The sequence below is a fragment of the Notamacropus eugenii genome, chromosome 4, assembly GCF_028372415.1.
Source record: "Notamacropus eugenii isolate mMacEug1 chromosome 4, mMacEug1.pri_v2, whole genome shotgun sequence".
Classification (NCBI taxonomy): Eukaryota; Metazoa; Chordata; class Mammalia; order Diprotodontia; family Macropodidae; genus Notamacropus; species Notamacropus eugenii.
In genome coordinates, this window is record NC_092875.1 from 422,117,122 (window position 1) to 422,137,044 (window position 19,923).

The following is a 19,923-nucleotide window of genomic DNA, read 5'->3' on the forward strand; positions in this document are numbered from 1 at the left end:
ATTCCAAGCTTCCTTTCATATTCCTTCCTTTCCCTTCTTTCCCCTCTTTCCCCTTCCTTTCTCTTTTTCTCCTTTCTCAGATTCTTTTTTTTTTTTTAAGTGGCTACAGATACTCCAAGATCCCCTTCACATTCATTCTGAGGAGTCCATCTCCAGTTCCCCTTTAGCCAATTCTGCTGGAGCTATAACTGCCCAGGACCAGGTCATTCAAGGCAGCTGTGGCGATTGGGGCTGAGAAGGCAGGCAAAGAAGGAACCTGAGAAGTAATTTGTACAAGCTGTGGCTACACTGTGTGTATTATAATAGAGAAACGTTGCTAACAAGTGTCCTGAGACTTTCCTGAGCCAATAACAGATCACACACCAGGTAAATTACCTCGGAGATACTGTACCACTCAACTCACTCAATTTCAGATCAGGATATGCCACACACAACCCTTCAGCACATATAGGCATGCATGAAGTGATCCCACCTACACACACACCCACACCCACACACACACCCACACACACACCCACACACACACAGACACACACACACACACCCCTGTGTGCTGCCAGGAGCACTAGAATGAGGCAGATTGTCTAGCTCTGCCATTCACTCGCTGTTTGTGGGATTTGGGGCTCATCATTTCCCCTTTCTCTCCTCCATTTCTTCATCTATGTAACCCATGACCCAGAACAAGGTTCTGAGCTCACAGAGATTAGGTTTGAATTGAGGGGAGCTATGTGTATACAGAGGCCTCTCTCCAAGGAACAAAATCTGTGACTTTGTCTAATCTTTCTCAATCAACATTCTTCCATTGGACTAGTCCACACTGGGGAAGCCTTGAGGCCACACGTGGCCCTCTAGGTCCTCAAGTGCAGTCCTTTGACTTCACAGAACATTTTGAAGTTTAGATTCAACCAAAAGTCTGCCCTTGAGGACCTAGAGGGCCACACGTAGCCTCCAGGCGGCAGGTTCCCCGCCCTGGACCAGTCTTTTAAAAGGGGAGCCCAAAGGTGATCTAGCAAGAGAGTTTGAATCAATTCCAGAACAAAGACTTCACCGGAGAGGCAATGAAGAAGGCCCCGAGAAAGACTCAGTGAACATCTAGCCTAGTAATGTGGCAAGAAACTCAAACATGGAAGCACATAAAAGACAGGGAGGAGTTCCTTCCTGGGCCTTGTCTGTCAAAGTGAGGGGGTGAGAGTGACATAATCATTAAGGCCCAGCTCTGACATCCTGTCATCTTGTCCTGAATGCTGACACCAAGGGCTTCTCCTACGTCTTTCTAAGAAAAGAAATATTATTGAAAGGGGATTACTTTCCTTAGGAAAGAGCAGGAAATAGGATATTTTTAAAGTCTCCTACATTTACTAGCTATGTGACCCTAGGCAAGTCACTTAACCCTTTTTGCCTCAGCTTGTCATTTATAAAAATGAGCTGGAGAAGGAAAAAGCAAACCACTTGAATACTTCAACAAGAAAACCCAAAATGAGGTTATGAGGACTTGGACACAACTGAAACCACTGAACAACCAAAACCTACCCAGCTGTTAATGCCCTGGCTTGTGTTGGACTTGGTGAATGTTCCAGAATAGCATCATTAGGAAAGTTGGGACGCTGGTGCTATATTCTCCCTTGAGTCATTCATTCAGTCATTCAATCATTCAATCAGTCAACATTTATTAAGCACCTATTTATGTGCCAAGCTCTATGATAGGCCTTGAAAATACAAAGAAAAAAATGAAACAAATTGTTCTCTAGGAGGTATTTGTGGAGTTGGATCATAGATGAGGGAAAACTAATTGATTTAGAGCTACAGATCAGCTATCACTGAATATATTCAGGAAGCCTATTTTGGGGTTCTGCCTCCTTCCCCTCCAGTACCTATTCTCTGAAATTACCTTGTATTTCTACTATTATATCTTACAAGTATGGGCTGTGAGATAGTGCTTGGAACACTGGGCGTGGAGTCAATAAAGACTCATCTTCATGAGTTCAAATCTGGCCTCAGACACTTCTTAGCTGTGGTATCTTGGGCAAGTTCATTAGCCCTGTTTGCTTCAGTTTCCTCATCTGGACAAGGAAATGGTAAACCACTCCAATTATCTTAGCCACAAAAATGCCAAATGGGGTCATGAAGAGTCTGAAATGACTGGATAGAACATCATATCTTGTATAGTTGTTCTCGGAACATTGTCTCTCCTGATTGAATGTAAGTTCCTTGAGGACAGGGGTCATGTTTTGACACAGTGAGTGGCACTTAGGGCACATTGACCACCTGAGTCATCACTACCTCCTCCTCTCCCCCTCCCCCTACTGTGGACATATAACTAGTTATCAGCCAAGCTAGGACTAGAATCCAGGTTACTGGGCTCTCTTTGGTCACTGACAGGCAGAATATAGCCATCAACAATTCCTAGCTAGGAGCTGCAGTTTCCAAATAAGACTTCTCCACTTGAATGTCTTCCAGCCTTTTTCATGTCTGCTTTCCAATACCAGTGGCAGGACCACATGTGTTTTTCCCTCCCTCTTTGTTTGATGTGTCCTTCTGGTACTGTAGGTTACAGTAATGGCGATATATCCTTGTTTAGATTCTAATTCTGTCCTCAATTCTAGCTGCTGCTACTGTACTCATCTCTCCCCTTGCAGGTTCCTTTCATTTCAATTCTTTAATGAGCATCTGCTTTATTAGCGATCAGCCTGGGCAGCATTAAGCGTCTCCTGTACTGTATTCCCCAGGCCCTCCCAGCAGGCTGAGGACATTATGGCTTGAGGAGGAGGAGGATGGGAAGTATGAAGCCATTAATGCTTTGTCCAGTCTTTTCTTCTGAAAGGTTTAATTGTCTTTCCACCCGAGTCTGGAATTGTCTGCTTTTGTTTTGCACAGATGGCTCCCTGATCTATGGGCAGCCCACAGGTCCCTAGAGGAAAAGCTGTGTGCTGCTGGGCTGGACTGGTGAGCATTCTCCAGGGGCCATTCCAGAGAGTTCCAGGTGGCTGGCTGTGGGAGCCCTGAGAGAGGCCAGAGCCAGTCCCTCCTGCACTGCAAGCTTCTTCCTCTGAGAATTCCCAGTCCCAAGAACAAACTTTCTGAGAACTATATTTTCTGGGTTAAAGGTGAAAAATGCAGTGCTTCCCCAGAATGGAAAACACACAGCCTGCCAGCTCTGGCCCCATTTCAGAAAAGCAAGCTGTTCTTCCTACCCAGGAGGCAGCTAGCTCCTTGGGGGAAGGGAGCCAGGCCTGGTGGGGGCAGGGAGGAGGCTGAAGAGACAGGAAGTCCAGAGGAAGGGGTTTGCTTCTCTGACATCAGAGCACTTAATGTATGGAAACCGACCGACATGTTTATGTTGGAACAGGACTAGAGACTTGCTGGAACAGCTAAAACAAGTGACTGGATCAGGAAATGAAATGCAAATAACACCGATGAGCTCCACAGGCCTGCTTAAGGAAGGTTACCAGTGCAGCCAGAGGAAAAGGTCACTGACAAGCCAGGGGTTACCCAGGACATCCGGGACGGAGAGGAGAGCTGGGGTGGAAGTGGAGAGAAAGCTACCATCTATGAGCCTGCAAGACCTCAGGCAGCGCTCAAAGGAGCCCTGGGGTGGAGAAATTCCATTTTAATAGCAAAAATTATAACTCTCAGGAGTCCCCACATGACATGGGTGAAGACCTTGGGTTGGGATGGAGGAGAAATGCTATGGCTGGCTCTGGAATCCATTTTGTTTCCCTAGTGCTTAGCATAGTACCTGGTACTTATTAGGTGCTTAATAAATGTTAATTGAATTTAATTGAATCTCCCTCTTAGTTGGGAAGGAGTAAGTAAAGTCTGTGTGCAGCTAGTGGATAGATAGAGCACTAGACAGGAAGACTTCTCTTCTTGAGTTCAAATCCAGCCTCAAACACTTACTAGTTGTGTGACCCTGGGTAAGTCACTCAACCCTGCTTGCCTCAGTTTCCTCATCTGTAAAATGAGCTGGAGAAGGAAAAGGCAAACTACTCCAGTATCTTTGCTAAAAAAAAAAAAAAAAAGCAAACTAAACCCAAATGGAGTCATTTCACTTTACTGTTGTTTGACACCATTGAAGAACAACAAAGTGAATTGTTTGGCTCAATTGCTGAACTCCATTAGATGCAGGTGTTCTCCCTTCCTGCCACACTACTACAAGCTAAACGAACTGATGAGCTTCCTTTGTTGTCTTTAACCAGGACAGTCATGAATCCTTGGAGTGATTCAGGAGAACCAAGTGTACCACCCTTTATCTATTATGTGCCTGGCATACACACACACACACACACACACACACACACACACACACACACACACACACACACGAGACACCGTGCCAAGTGCTGAGGGGGATGCACAGGGTGTCTCTGCCCTCAAAAAGATAATGCAAGAGAGACTGGAGAAGTATAGGGGGTGCTGAGAACCAAGTTACTTCAGAGAGAGGGGTTAGGGGTGAGTGTCCACACTGCTCTTATTCTGCTTGATCTTTGATCTCATCAATGTGAGCGTTCTCCTCAACAATGAAGATTGCCCCCCCTCCATGCCTATCCATCTTTTGTGACTCTTTCCTGTCTTCCTATAAGATCATCATGGTGAGATCCACTTAAAATGCTGGGAAGCTTTCTCTCAAAATAATAGATATGGCTAGGGAACATAGGGGCTCTCCATCACTCATGCCTCATTCTCACCAATGACTACTCATTTTTTTTGATGACACATCTCTTTGATTGCTTCCTGTGAATTTATTTCATCCTAGGGGTTCAGCAGATTATGTCTCCAAGGACCAAATCAAGTCTGCTCCATTTCAAGCTGAAGGCCATACAAAAACAAGCAATGGGACAGATTTGGCCTCCAGGCCACAGTTTGTTGACCTTGTAACTCTTTGCTGGTGCCGTGTGTTGGAGCTTGCTCATGACTACCAAGCACCTGCCTCTTGAATGATTTTCATTTTGTAATTTTTTTTTGTCTCATGGCCAGGTAAGAATGCCAGCCCCACCCCTCACCCTTGGAAATAAGCAGAAGTCTTGTTTCTTCCAGATTGTTATAAATTCATTAGCTCAACTGAAATGAATAGAATATGGGTGGAATATTAATGATCACAAGATATAGCCCCACCAAGGACAATCAGGGCTGCTCTTTTCAGCAGCCATGGAGCTGAGGTAGTCCTTCCTTGGGACTTGAATACTTCCTTGCTTGGAAAGAGTGTGGAAAGGGGGAATGGAGCCAACCAGAGCGTTACCTGGACAGAAAACTGCCCTGATTTGGGATTTCTGTTCCCCTTTCCCTTGGGTAAATTTCTTTTCATTTTCAATTAGTAGGCATTTATTTTCTCTCCTTATCACTCCCTCCCCACTCCCAATTAAAGAAAAAAATAATCAAAACAAATTCCTACATTGTTCTTGGGAAAATTTCTGCTAATGTCACCCCAGACTAGTGAGAGGGTCCAGCAGATCCAGTGTTCTTCCTTCAAAAAAAATGTCCCTGGGATCCATGGTTTTTTCTCATTTCTCCCTTTCCTCCTGTAGTTCCCCTTCCCCCACCACATCTGCTGCAGTTGCCAAGTATATGGTTCATTCAAGTACACAACTATTTTTATGACTGTGAGGGAATGGGGGCACCAGCTATGTACGGATGAGGTAAGTCACAGCTTTACAATCTCGTGTTACGTGGGGAACCTGGCATGAGGTTAAAGCATTTAATAGTCTTTTGCAGGCTCCATCGTGGCACCAGAGTCAGGACTTATAGTCCTGGCTCTGCCACTAACGAGTTTCATGACCTTGGACAACTTAATTAACTTTCTCATGTGTTAAGTGAAAAGTTTGAACTGGAATGATCTCTGAGGTCCTTCCAAGTCTGCTTCCATGCTGGATTCTCTGAGTGCTGCCGACTGGGAGTGAAGCAAAATCCTGTTTGGGTCCCCAATCCACAATTCATTTAGATTCAGATTTAGACTTGTTCCAACACAGCACCAAAAATGTCCAATCTAATGCCATCCATCTCCTGGACTCTGTTCAGCAGTTACCTACTTGCCTTTTCCTGGTTTAGGGCATTTAGATTTCGATTGTTTCCTCATGTCCGGGACCTCCAGCTCAATTGATTCAATTGATTAAGCACTGATTATGTAGGGTTTTGTTTCTTTTCCTTCCCTTCCCTTCCCTTCCCTTCCCTTCCCTTCCCTTCCCTTCCCTTCCCTTCCCTTCCCTTCCCTTCACTTCCCTTCCTTTTCTTATCTCTACAAACCCATGCTTAGCCCAGTGCTTAGTATATGTAGTTGCTGTTCACTCATTTTGACCCTATACTGGGGTGCTTTGCCATTTCTTTCTCCAACTCATTTTACAGATGAGGAAACTGAGGTAAACAGTGCTAAGTGACTTGCTCAGGATCATACAGCTAGTAAGTATCTGACGCCATATTTGAACTTAGGTCTTCCTGACTCCAGGTCCAATACACTATGCACTGAGCCACCTACCCGCTCCCTTAGGTATATAGTAGGTGATTATTAAAAGGATCATAGGATTATTTAGATTAATTCCCTTATTTTGCAAATGAGGAAAGTCAGCCTCTGGGAATTTACTGCTCAAGGTCACACTGTTAAATGAATGAATGAACCGTGATATACAAAGACAAAACCTCCCCAAAACTAAAAATTAATCCCCGACCTCATGAAGCTTACAAATTGGAAAAGAGATAGAGGGAGAAGTCCAGAGAAAATGCACTCAGAAAAACAAATTCAAAGCATTTTCTAAAGAAAAACCACTGACAATTGGGGGAGTGGAAGGGGATCAGGAAAATTTTGTGTGAGAGGTGGCACCTAAACTGTGAACTTAGAAGGAAGCTAAGGATTCTAGGAGGCAGAAGTGAGGAGGGAAGGCACTCCAGGCATGGGGCAGAGTCTAATCAAAGACATGGAGGAATAGTGTTGCTTGGGAAATGACTAGTGTGGCTAGTTTGGTTAGAACATGGAAAACACAAAGGGCAGTAACATGAAGGAGACTGGAGAGGTAGGTGAAAGACTCACTGCTTTCTCTTCCTCCCCTTGCCTATCCTCTTATGTTTCTAACCCTACAAGATTCCTAAAAGTGCTCATTTCTTACTAGCTCCCTCCTCTTTCCTGACTATCAGTGGCCCACCTAGGTGACTTGGAGTCTCATTAGGGCTCACCATACTCTAATTCTGGAGAAGCTCATTCCCAGGTAGATGAGGATACCACAGTGAAATAACCAAAGTGGCTAATGCTTTAAGGTTTGCAAAACACTTTACATATATTATCTCATTTGATACTCAACATATGGGATGTATGGATGTATGGAATGTATGGAATATTAGTATTCCCATTTTCCATATGAAGAAACTGAGGCTTGGTTAAGTCACTTGCTCAGGGTCACACAGCTATTAAATGTCTGAGGCAGGATTCAAACTCAGGTATTCCTGATTCTAAGTCTAGTGCTCTCTCTGCTATGCCACGATTATAGATTTAGAATAAAAGGGACCTTAATTAAAGGTCATCTTGTTCAGTGATATCAAACTCAAATTGAAATGGAGGGCCATTAATTATTGTGAATCTATATATAATCTCTATATATGGACCTCTATGGGCAACATATTTGTTTAGTTTTAAAATGTAATGTTATTTATGCTTTAATGTATTTTTATTTATTTTTTAAAATATCCTAATTACATTTTCATTTGGCTCCCACTACTAAGGAGTGTTTCAGGCTGCATGTAGCTTTCCAACTGTGTGTTTGACACATCTGATCTAGTTCAACCCTCTCATTAGACAGATGGAGAAACTGAGACCTGAAGAGAATGGGACTTGACCAGGTTCACATAGGGCAATTCCTCTATTCACTCTGTGCCTCAGTTTTTTCATTTATCACATGGGAAACCACTTTTTTTCTTATTAAATACATTTTCATATTAGTCATGTTGCATGGAAGAATTAAAATGAATGGGAGAAACCATGAGAAAAACCAAAACAAAACACAAAAGAAAATATTCTGCTTCATTCTGCAATCCAATTCCACAGTTCTTTCTCTGGATGTAGAAGGCATTTTGCCTCGAGTCCATTGGGAATGTTTTAGGTCCTTGACTTGCTGCGAAGGGCTAAGTCTACCAGAAAAATTCCTTGCACACTGTGGTTGCTTCTGTGTACAATGTTTTTCTGGTTCTGGATACCACTTTCCTATATAATTACTTATGTCTGTCTCCCTATATTATCTTGCCAACTAGACGTGAGGTCCTTGAAGGCAGATGCTCTATCATCATCTGTGTATCTCTAGGGGCTTGTTACCTCCCTAAACAATATTTACATTGGGAAAATAGCACACCTACAACTCAATTATACGTATTCAAAAAGGAATGGTGATTTTGGAGAAGTGATTTTTCTTTTTGGGGGGACTTGGGGTGGGGAAATCAGGGCTCAGGTCCAATACTTTCCCTCTAAGAGTGTGATGTGAGATAGTAAGGAGCCATGACCCACATAATCATTGTCTGATCTCAGTAATTCCCATACCTTTGAGTAGACAAGGGCAAGAGAATATGAATTAGCAGGCAGCTCTTGGCAAGAAGGATTCTGGCCACCTCTGGTTTGGGCTAGACATCAGGATTTACTTACATTAAGGTCCCTAAAGCTAGGATGCTGGGAGTCACTGAGCCTGAGCTTAAGCAACGTGATGTCATGGAATCCAAAGATCTGAGTTTGCCACTAACTAGCTGGGTGAAACTTACTAGCTAGGCAAGCCCCTTCAACTTTCCTGAGCCTCAGTTTACCTATCCAAGAATAAGGCTAATAATACATACATGGCCAACCTCACAGGGCTGGGAGGAACAAAGCTCTCATGGATGTATGATCCATACATGCAACTACATGTCATTCTTTTTATGTTTCCTACCCACCTACCCTCCCCCTACCCCACCCCTGCCTCAAACCTTGTACAGCAGTGCTTTTTGAATTGCAAGAACATAATGGATATATGTTGAATGAAAAAGACTGATGCTATAACTGGGGCTAATAATAGTTCATTTCTTTAGTCAGGTCAGATTTCTTGGCTCTTCGTGTGGACAGTGTGTGCAGCTCAAATTTCCCTCAGATGGTCATGCCACTGGGATATACTCCTCAGGCTATAGAGTCACGTGCCTGGACATCAAAGGGTACATGGTTGACCTTTTGGAAGGACAGCTCTTCCCTAGCCCCACCTTGATGGCTGTATCTGCATTCAGGCCACATGAAGGGCTTCCTCGGCAGACAGTATGAACAATGACAGTTTTTATGCATTTCAGGAGTATGGCTACCATGCTAGGTGAACGAATGAAGTGAAATGACTGAATAGATGGATGGATGGATGAATGAGGGAATGAATGAATGTTCTGGCTCACTGAGATCTTTTTTTTTAAGATTTCACTAGAGTTTTCTCTCCACTCGACATAAAAAAGTAACGGCAAAATATCCAGGAACAACATATGTTCAATCCTTTAATCAGCTTAGGTCAGGAAAGTTTCATCATTGTACACTCTGAATCATCCATACTGACTCCATTGCCCACCCTGCCTCTACCCCCACAGATACCAAATGGTGTCCCAATGCAAAGAAGCATACATAATTGACGTAAACTTCCCAAAGTATACTGCCTCTATAAAAATATACACATACAAAAGTACTTCTACAAAATCATGATATCTATTTTCTGAGGTTTGCATTATTTAAAAAAAGGGAGACTTTTAATATTAAGGATGACCTTTCCATTCCCCATAATGATTCTGAAATGGCTTCCACAGGGTTGAGCTTCTTCTTTCCTTTATATACATGGCATGGCCAGAATGTGCTGAGGACATAGCAGCAGGTAGCTAAGCAATTTTACAGGGCAGGGCAAGAAAGGGGAAGTTTGGGGTCCCATAGTCATCCTGCTGTATCAAAAGTATCATGAATCAGGAGTGAAGTGAAGCATTTTAATACTGTTCTGCTGGATGTTTAAAAGGAAAGCATTATGACTCACGGCACAGTCATGGAACTATTCATCACAGCACAGTGATCTCTGGAATTTGCATTGATGTTTGATCTCATTAGTTACTATACATTCAGTGGACAGTCTGACATTTCCTACAACCAAGGATTCACTGGGATTTGGTCCATAGAGTGTCAGCAGGGAAAGCTGCTGGGATTCCCCTCTCTCCAGTCTGGTCTGTAGTTTCTCATCAGGGTGCCATCCTCTTTGATGAGGAGGAGTGCCCTGGAGACTTGGTGTGCAGCATTGGCTGGATGGGAGGGACACAGGACTTCTGGAGAAAAAATACTTGCTCTCCCTTGGGGAAGATTGGCTGCGCTTACTTGGCTCCACAGGTGTTGATGTTTTTTCCATCAGCTGCTTCTTCCACCAGGGAAATGTGGTAATCCGTAGAAAGAGTGAAATGGGAGATACAGCCCACGAGGCCTCTCATGTATTGCCTATTTGTATGCAGAGCGATTTCCTTCATTCCACCTGCCGGGGAAGGAGAGAGACAGAGTGAGTCAAAGGTGAGATCCCAGGACTAGGAAATCACAATATCTCGTAGTTGGAAGGGATTTAAATTTTCCCATCTTTCTGTCTTCTGGGACCCCCCCAAAATTCTAATCCCTCTTCCATAGGACAGCTCTTTACATATTTTAAAAGGTAGCTATTACGACCCCCATTTCCAAACCCCTTCCTCAAGTTTGCTCTTCCAGTGCTCTAAACATGCTAATTCTTTCCCATGAATTCAAGACTCTTCACAATACTGGATCCTTTTTTCTAGAGGTTGTTTAACTTCTTGCAGATCACAGAACCACAAATTTATAGCTGGGAGATACCTCAGAGGCTCAGAGGTCCAGTGCTCTCATTTATACAGATAAGGAAACTGAGGCCCCAAAAGGTGAACTTGCTTGCTCCAGTTCAAAGAGGTAATATCAGAGCTAGAATTCAATTGTCTTTCCTTAGCGGTGGCCCTCGTAACTCAGCTCAACACTACAGATGTGCTCTGACCAGGAAAGAATACAACAAAACAGTTGTTTGCCTAATTCTAGACACTTCATGTTCTTTGAATCTTTCCAGCTTTCTTGAATATGCCTTCACAGTGGATGCACTGTCATCATTGCATTATCTCTACTGATTGCTCTATCCCTGTGGTCAACTGAACAAAATGAGGAGGGTTCAGTCTCAAGTTGACTACTCAGCATTTCACATTCGTCTCTCCAATGACTGAGTATGCACCGTTTGATTGCTCTAATTGCTTTCCAGAATGGTTGGATCAGTTCACAATTCCACCAATAATGCATTAGCATCCCAATGTTCCCACATCTTCTCCAGTATTTATCATTTATCCAACATTTATTCTTTTTCTGTCATAGGAATCAATCTTATGATTAATTGTGATGGAGTCAAGTAAATGTGTATAAATATATACCATGTGCTTACATTCTAGTCAAAGCCACTTCCTTGAAACAAAATGGTCATTGGTAAAATTTTCAAATGAAAGGATTTCAGTCAGTCAATAAACATTAATTTCAATGAAATGTGGAGTATAAGTAGAAGTCACATCAGCTTAAAACAAAATGAGTTACCAAATTGGCTATGCACATTTAGTATTTTTTCTATTAATCCCATTTTATTAATTAAAATATTTTGTGAATTATGAAGGGATATTTTAATTTTTTGTGATTACATGGAGGAAGACTTAGAGTTTGAAGATCCATTGGTCCTCCTAAGTCTTTGCCAGGTTGGGAGATGTGTCTGGGAACAGAAAAATGTCTCTTTCCTTAACCAGGTGGTGCCTGGTTTTAGCAGGTTCTTGTTTCCCAAACAAGAAAAGCTTTGTTTCCCCCAGGGGTTGGCCCAAAGCACATAAGGGTTCGAGCAAGTCCCTTCCAGCCCCTGTTTCAAGTCAAGGTGTGAGTGTGAAAGAATTAACTAAAAGACCTCCCAAACTTCCTGTCTGTCATTCATATGGCTTCAGTCATTGGAAGTAACAGCTACAAAGAACTCACACCTTGACTTACAGGAAACACTAATATAAACAAAAGCCTTCAGCTGCAGTCAGGTGTCACTAAACTCACCTACGTAGAGATCGCCATTGATATTCAGTTGTCTCATAAGTCCAGGGGATTTGCCAGTTCTAGCTCCATAGTCATCCACAGTTATCTTTCCAGACTGGCCATCCCTGGAAAGACAGTCACCATTTTCAATGGTTACTTCACAGACAACATTTAAAGAAGGAGAAGGATTAAGCATGAGAACAATGCCCCAAACCTGGTCTTTGCAAGAACTTTCTAACACTGTAATACTACTTCTTGTACCCAGGGTGAGATTGGGGAGCAAAGAAGCCAAAGGGGACTTTGAAAGGCAGAATAATATCTATCTTCTGGCAACAGTGAACACCTATGGCCCCACCTCTTACCCCCCACCCTCCAATGGATTATACAAAACAGAGCAAAGGGAACAAACATCTCTGCCAGGAGATCAGAGGTCAGTTTGAGGTCTTTTGCTGGTTCATTGAGCTCTCCTTTGCTATGGCATCCAAGATTTGCTGGACATAAATTTCCTAGACATGATTCTTTGTCAGAAAAGGAGAGGAGAGGGGTGAGGAAGGAGAGAGGGAGAGAAGAAGAGGGAGAGGGGGAGGTCAAGGAGAGAGAGAGGGGAAAGGAGAAAGAGAGAGACAGAAAGATAGAGACAGAGAGAGACAGAGAAAGAGAGAGAGAGACAGAGAGACAGAGACAGAGAGACAGAGAGAGACAGAGAGAGAGAGAGAACAAATCTAGGGGTTCTCCTCTAGTCTTTCCCCATAAGTTAGATAATATTAAGGTTCTAATAAGAAGTTAATTGGCAGATAGAAGTCACTTTGGCCTGACCCTGAAGTGAAGAGCATGACATAGGACGAGTAGGCTTGAATGATGGGGTAGGATGGAGATAGAATGTAAGTAAAGCATTCTACATTGCTAATGATAAAGTACATGGGATACCTAGAAGGCCAAGGATGAGAAAGCATTCTATTGGGATTCTGGAGCACCTGTAGTTAAAGGCAAAGTAGTTCAGGAGAGTTGGATCCTGGAATGTTGGGACAACGATGCAGGACTCCCAAAGAAAGGCAGCATATGTATGAATGTACAAGGATAGGGTTGGATGAGGCAGGGGATGGGGTTGAGAGAATGGGTGTGGGTGCTAAACCCAAAGCTGGACTCCTGTTTTTTTTGGACCCTGATTGCCCAGAAGGATGACTTTTACTCACCTGACGGCTTTCACTCTGTGCCACCGGCCATCATTGAAAGATCCATTCACCATGATGGAAACAGCACCGCTGCCCAAGTTATAGCTAGAAGCATAGTTGAGGAAGAAGATTGCAGAGAAAAGAGTAAAACTTCAGAATACAATCCAGCCTTATGCCAACTGGCTGTATTCTAAAAGCAAGGGGGCATTATTAGAGTTTAAATTTTCACACAGACCCCATGTTAGCCATGATGGTGCATTTTCCAGGATAGTCCACAAAGTCCTACTGAATCCATAATGTCTCTGAAGGTTTTTTTTTTTTAATGAAGAGAATTATTTCAATTTAACTTAATCATAATTTATAATTCTCTTTCTATTTCTTCTCAAGATACCCATCACACCTACTTCCCTGACTTACCAGTAATACTGGAATCAAGACGGGCTTTGGCAGTAGTGTCTGGGACAGGAAAGAAAGAGAGAGGAGAAAAGCCCCTGGGCTCTAGTAACTTGTTGAACCTTCATGTCAGGAGTTCTTAATGGTTTTTGTGTGTCCTGAACCCCTTTTGCAGTCTGGAAATTCCCTTTTTGTAATAATAATTTTAAATGACCCAAATAAAATAAACAAGGTTACAAAAGAAACCAATTCTACTGAAATGCAGTGATCAGATATTAGAAAGAACAAGTTCATGGAGCCCAGGTTAAGAATCAGTGTTCTGTGTGGTAGGGTGAAATGACTTAGAGGCTAGAAAACCTGGGTTTAAATCCTGCCTCTGACATTCGCTAGCTGTGTGACCTTAGACAAGACACAACCAATGTGAGCTTCAGTTTGCTTCGCTGTAAAATGGGAGAATAAGGAGCTGTTTTACCCACCTCACCAGGCTGTTGTGAATTTCACATGAAGTAATGAATGTAAAGTGCTTTCATAAACTTGAAATGTCAGTTATTTTTACACTGGTCTAGGAGCAAGCACTTTACTTCAGTTATATTCATTTAGAGAGAAAAATGGGGCAGCTAAGTGGCACAGTCAATAGTGCACCAGGACTGGAATGAGTAAGACCTGAGTTCCAATCCAGTCTCAGACACTACCTACCTGTGGGACCCTGGGCAAGTCACTTAACTCTGTTTGCCTCAGTTTCCTCATCTATATAATGAGCTGGAGAAAGAAATGACAAACCACTCCAGTATGGCTACCAAGAAAACCCCAAAAGGGGTCACAAAGAGTTGGATGTGACTGAAAATGATGAAACAACAAAAAGAGAGAATAACACCCTAAAGCAACGTTATTCTCCAACCAGTTTTACAAAAACAAAAGTCGTAGTAATGGACAAGTTCATACAATAAACCTGTCTGCACAGGTTGTCCATAAGGTACACAATCATCCAAAGCAAAAACCAAAAAACAATCACGTGAATGAAAATTAACTTCTTACTGGGCAAGAGCAGAGTTCAATGAACTATGGCTAATATTTGGCCCATGGTCTAAGGTTGGTTTTTACATTTTAAAATAAGGTTTTATTTTATTAAAAAACATCTATTTTAATTTAAAAACTATTTATTTTGCCATTTTAGAATGGCAAAGACCATACTTAATCCACAGACCATACAAAAATAGGTTATGAGCTAGAGTAGGCCCTCAGGTTGTAGTTTGCCAATCTCTGGTCTAGAATAGAACATGTCCACCAAGGTATCACAAGCATGGCAGTCACTCTGGATAGAATGTGTCTAGAATCATTACTGTACATTTTAATTCTAAGGTTATTTTTTTCCTTTTACCATAAATATATCTAATACCAATGTCCATAATAGATAATCTGGTAATATAACAAAAAACCCCAATTATAACATATTGAATTTATGATGTGTCAGGCACTATCCTAACTGCTTTGCAATTATTATCTCATCTGATTCACATAACAAACTAAGGAAGGAGATGCCATTATTATCTCCATTTTACAGATGAGGATACTGAGGCAAACAGGGTTAAGTGATTTGCCCAGGCATACATCTAGTAAGTGCCTCAGGGTGGATTTGTGCTCAGGTCTTCCTGACTCCAGACCCGGCGCTCTGTCCACTTTGAAATCTAGCTATCCTTAGGTAGCATGAAAAAGCAGGAAAACAAAAGGGTTCATAATTAAGATTCTAATAATGGAGCAAACATTCATGAACCTAGTTCAAGCACTGAATCCCAAACACAGAAGAAAAACAAAGATGAACATAATATGAACTCTAATTTGGATTAACTTCTAGTGACCTGGATGCTCAGGGTGGGTTAGGTTGCCAGCTTTTGTAAAATAGCTCTATGCTTCTGGCAAGATTACAGAGGCATCCACAAACAAAATAGTCTTTTAAAATAGAACTCTCCCATTGTTTGAAACTTACTCTCATTGGATTTGGCTCTAAGAGGGAATAATGTACACAGTCAATTGAGTAAAGAAATCTATCTTGCCCTATAGGGAAGAAGGGATGGGGAAAAGAAAAGGGGGGAGAAGCTTATAGAAGGGAGGGCAGATTAGAAGAGGCGGTGGTCAAAAGCAAAACACTGGTGAGGAGGGATAGGGTGAAAGGAGAGAGTATTGTGTGTGTGTTCATCCTTCATTGCCAAAGAAGACCATGCCATCAGAGAAATGATGACATGACGTGCACTTGACTTTGTTTTGGGTGAGGGAGGGCTGTGCAGGTCACCAGTCTCACTTCTCCTCCAGAGCCATCTGAATCCAGTGACCAGATATTCATCAGGATGACTGGAGATGGCCCAGGATGAGGCAATTGGGGTTAAGTGGCTTGCCCAAGGTCACACAGGTACTGAGTGTCAAGTGTCTGAGGTGAGATTTGAACTCAGGTCCTCCTGACTCCTGCACTGGTGCTCTATCTACTGCACCACCAAGAGAAAAATATAAACAGGGGAAAAATAGGACGGAGGGAAATACACAGCTAGCAATCATAACTGTGAATATGAATGGGATGAACTCTTTCATAAAATGGAAGCAGATAGCAGAGTGGATTAAAAAACATAATCCTACAATATGCTGATTACAACAAACACATCTGAAGCAGAGACACACACAGAGTAAAGGCAAAAGGCTGGAGCAGAATATGTTCAGCTTCAACTGAAGTAAAAAAAAAAAAAGGAGGGCTAGCAATTCTGATCTCAGGGAAAGCAAAAGCCAAAATAGATGTAATTAAAAGAGATAAAGAAGGAGATGACATCTTGCTAAAAGGTAGCATAGACAATGAAATACAATCAAAACTAAATCTATGTGCACCAAGTGGTATAGTATCCAAATTCTTACAGAAGTTAACTGAGTGGGAGACATCAACCTCCCCCTCTCAGAACTTCAGATAAATCTAGAAAATAAATAAACCACAAAATAAATAAGAAAGAAGTTAAGGAAGTGAATAGAATTTTCGAAAAGTTAGATATGATAGATTTCTGGAGAAAACTGAATGGGGATAGAAAGGAATATATCTTTCTTTCAGCAGTACATGCCACCTACATACAAGTGACCATGTATTTGGGCATAAAAACCTTACACTCAAATGCAGAAGGGCAGAAATATTAAATGCATCCTTTTCAGAACATGATGAAGTAAAAATTACATGTAACAAAGGGCCATGGAAAGACAGACTAAAAATTATTTGGAAACTAATCTATCCTAAAGAATGAGTGGGTCAAACAATAAATCAAAGAAACAATCAATAATTTCATAAAAGATAATGACAATAATGAGACAACATACCAAAATTTACAGGATGCAGCCAAAGCAGTACATAGGGAAAATTTTATATCTCTCAATGCTTACATGAATAAAATAGAGATCAATGAATTTTACTGAGTATGCAATTTTAAAAGCTAGAAAAAGAACAAATTAAAAATCTCCAATTAAATATGAAAATAGAAGTTCTGAAAAATCAAAGGAGAGATTAATAAAATTGAAAAGTAAAAAATTCATTGAACTAATAAATAAAACTAAGAGCTGGTTTTATGAAAAAAAAACAGTAAAGTAGATAAATTTTTGGTTAATTTGACTTTAAAAAAAAGAAAGAAGAAAACCAAAATATTAACATCAAAAATCTAAAGGCTGAATTCACCACCAATGAAGGAGAAATTAAAGCAATAACTGGGAGCTATTTTATCCAACTGTATGCCAATAAATTTGACAATCTAAGTGAAATGGATGAATATTTACAAAAATATAAACCTCTCAAATTAACTGAAGAGGAAATGAAATACTTAAACCCCTTTTAGATAAAGAAATTGAAGAAACCATCAATGAACTCCCTAAGAAAAAAGCTCCAGGGCCAGATGGATTTACAAGTAAATTCTAACAAACATTTAAAGAACAATTAATAGGTGAAGGGGTCATACCAAAATAGAACTTTTTCTATAAAAAAGAAAATGTGATGAGCTAGAATAATCCCCAAATGCTGACTTATGAAACTAAAGTAAAACTTATGTAATTAATGTATAACTTAGACATTTCCCTTTCTCATTAAAACTTCCTCTCATTCCATCTCTCCTTTTACATTATCCTTCCTAAACCTATTTTTCATCCTTATCAATGCCTCCAATCCTCCATTCCTCAATATTTTCTCAGGCCAGTTCTCCTCCTCTGATTTCAATTTCTTCTCTTCCAGTCTTTTTTTAAAAAAATTATTTAGTATTTTATTTCTCCCAATTATATGTAAAAACAATTTTTAACATTTGTTTTTAAAACTTTGAGTTCCAAATTTTCCCTCTTCTTCCCTTCCTCCCCACTTCACCATTGATAAGGCAAGTAATTTAATGTAGATTATACATATGTAGTTATGCAAAACATATTTGCATGTTAATTATGTTGTGAAAGAAAACTTAGACCAAAAAAGAAAAAAACTCAAGAGAAATAAAGTAAGAAAGTATGTTTCAATCTATCTTCAGACACCATCAGTTCTTTGTCTGGTGGTGGATAGCATTTTTCATCATAAGTCCTTCAGAGTTGTCTTGGATCATCGTATTGCTGAAAACAGTGAAGTCATTCACAGCTGATCATCTCACAATATTGCTGTTACTTTGTAATAGTACATTTCACTTTGCATCAGCTCATGTCTTTCCAGATTTTTCTGAGAACATCCTGTTTATCATTTCTTATGGCACAATAGTATTCCATCACAATCACATAGAACAATTTGTTCAGCCATTACCCAACTAATGGGCATCCTCCCAAATTCCAACTCCCCTTTTATGCTTCTCTTGAGTCTTGTATTTGAAAATCAAATTATTTATTTAGTTCTGGCCTTTTCATCAAGAATGCTTGAAAGTCCTCTATTTCATTGAATAGTCATTTTTTTCCCCTGGAGGATTATATTCAGTTTTGCTGGGTAGGCGATTTTTAGTTACAATCCTAACTCCTTTGCCCTCCAGAATATCATATTCCAAGCCTTCTGATCCTTTAATGTGGAAGCTACTAAATCTTGTGTGATCCTGACTGGGGCTCCACAATATTTAAATTGTTTATTTCTGACTGCTTGCAATATTCTCTCCTTGACCTGGGAGCTCTGGAATTTGGACATAATATTCCTGGAAATTTTCATTTTGGGATCTCTTTCAAGAGACAATTGGTAAATTCTTTCAATTTCTGTTTTGCCCTCTGGTTTGAGAATCAGTTTTCCTTGATAATTTCTTGAAAGATGACTTCTAGGCTCTTTTTTTGATGATGGCTTTCAGGTAGTCCAATAATTTTAAAATTCTCTCTCTTGGATATATTTTCCAGGTCAGTTGTGTTTCCAGCGAGATATTTCACAATCTTCTCTATTTTCATTCTTTTTCATAATTCTGTCTTATTGTTTCTTGATTTCTCATAAAGTCATTAGCTTCCATTTGCTCCATTCTAGTTTTTAAGGAATTATTTTCCTCAGTGAACTTTTGTACCACCTTTTCCATTTGGCTAATTTTATTTAAAAGAGTTTTTCTTCTACAGTGAATTTTTTAAATCTCTTTTACCATTTGGCCTATTCTGCTTTGTAAGGAAGGTGTTATTTTCTTCAGTATTTTTTTGGGGGTGTCTCTTTTACCAAGCTGTTGACTCTTTTTTCAAGATCTTACATCTCTCTCATTTCTCTTAAAGACTCAATCTTTCTGCTACCTCTCTCACATTATTTTTAAAATCCTTTTTGAGCTCTTCCATCACCTGAGACCAATTCATACTTTTCTTGGAGGCTTTGGTTGTTGGAGCTTTGACTTTTTTATCTTCTTTTGAGTGTGTGTTTTGATCTTCCTTGTGACCATAGTAACTTTCTATGGTCAGAATTTTTTCTGTTGTTTACTCATTTTTCCAGTCTGTTTCTTGACTTTTCACTCTTTGTTAAAGAATAAAAGCTTCAAGGGTTTTGTGCAAGTATTATTTCAGAGATACTTCTAGGGACCAGTAAGTTTTCAGTTCTTCCAAGGTGGTATGATCTAAAAAGAGGTGTGTTTATTACTTTCCTAGCCTCTGGTCTGGTCTGTGAGTGACCACAGTCGCTCTTTTCTGCCCTGAAACTGTGAGACTCCACTGAGGCTATAAACTCTGGTATGCTAATGCTACCCAGGCCTTTGACCCGGATCTGAGTGTGGGCAAAGAAACAAGGGTCCTGTCTCAGTGCTAGCAAAGAGAGCCCTGTAACCTCCTTTTGATCAGTTGTTCAATCCCTTTTATTGTCTGTGGGCCAAGAGTTTAGCAAGCAGCTGCTGCAGTGGT

At 40.8% G+C, this 19,923-nt stretch overlaps 1 protein-coding gene across 1 annotated transcript in view; it reads right to left on the reverse strand.

Annotated features, from left to right (window-relative positions):
* Window positions 1-9,455: 9,455 nt before the first annotated feature.
* The window catches only part of EGFLAM (EGF like, fibronectin type III and laminin G domains), a 256,629-nt gene continuing 246,161 nt past the window's right edge, over window positions 9,456-19,923 (reverse strand). Inside the window, exons 21-23 of the mRNA XM_072605784.1 lie at window positions 13,234-13,317; window positions 12,062-12,165; window positions 9,456-10,472 (exon numbers count right to left, since the gene is read on the reverse strand). Of these exons, the coding sequence (XP_072461885.1) occupies window positions 10,318-10,472; window positions 12,062-12,165; window positions 13,234-13,317 (343 nt within the window). The 3' untranslated portion in view covers window positions 9,456-10,317. The remainder of the gene's footprint in view (window positions 10,473-12,061; window positions 12,166-13,233; window positions 13,318-19,923) is intronic.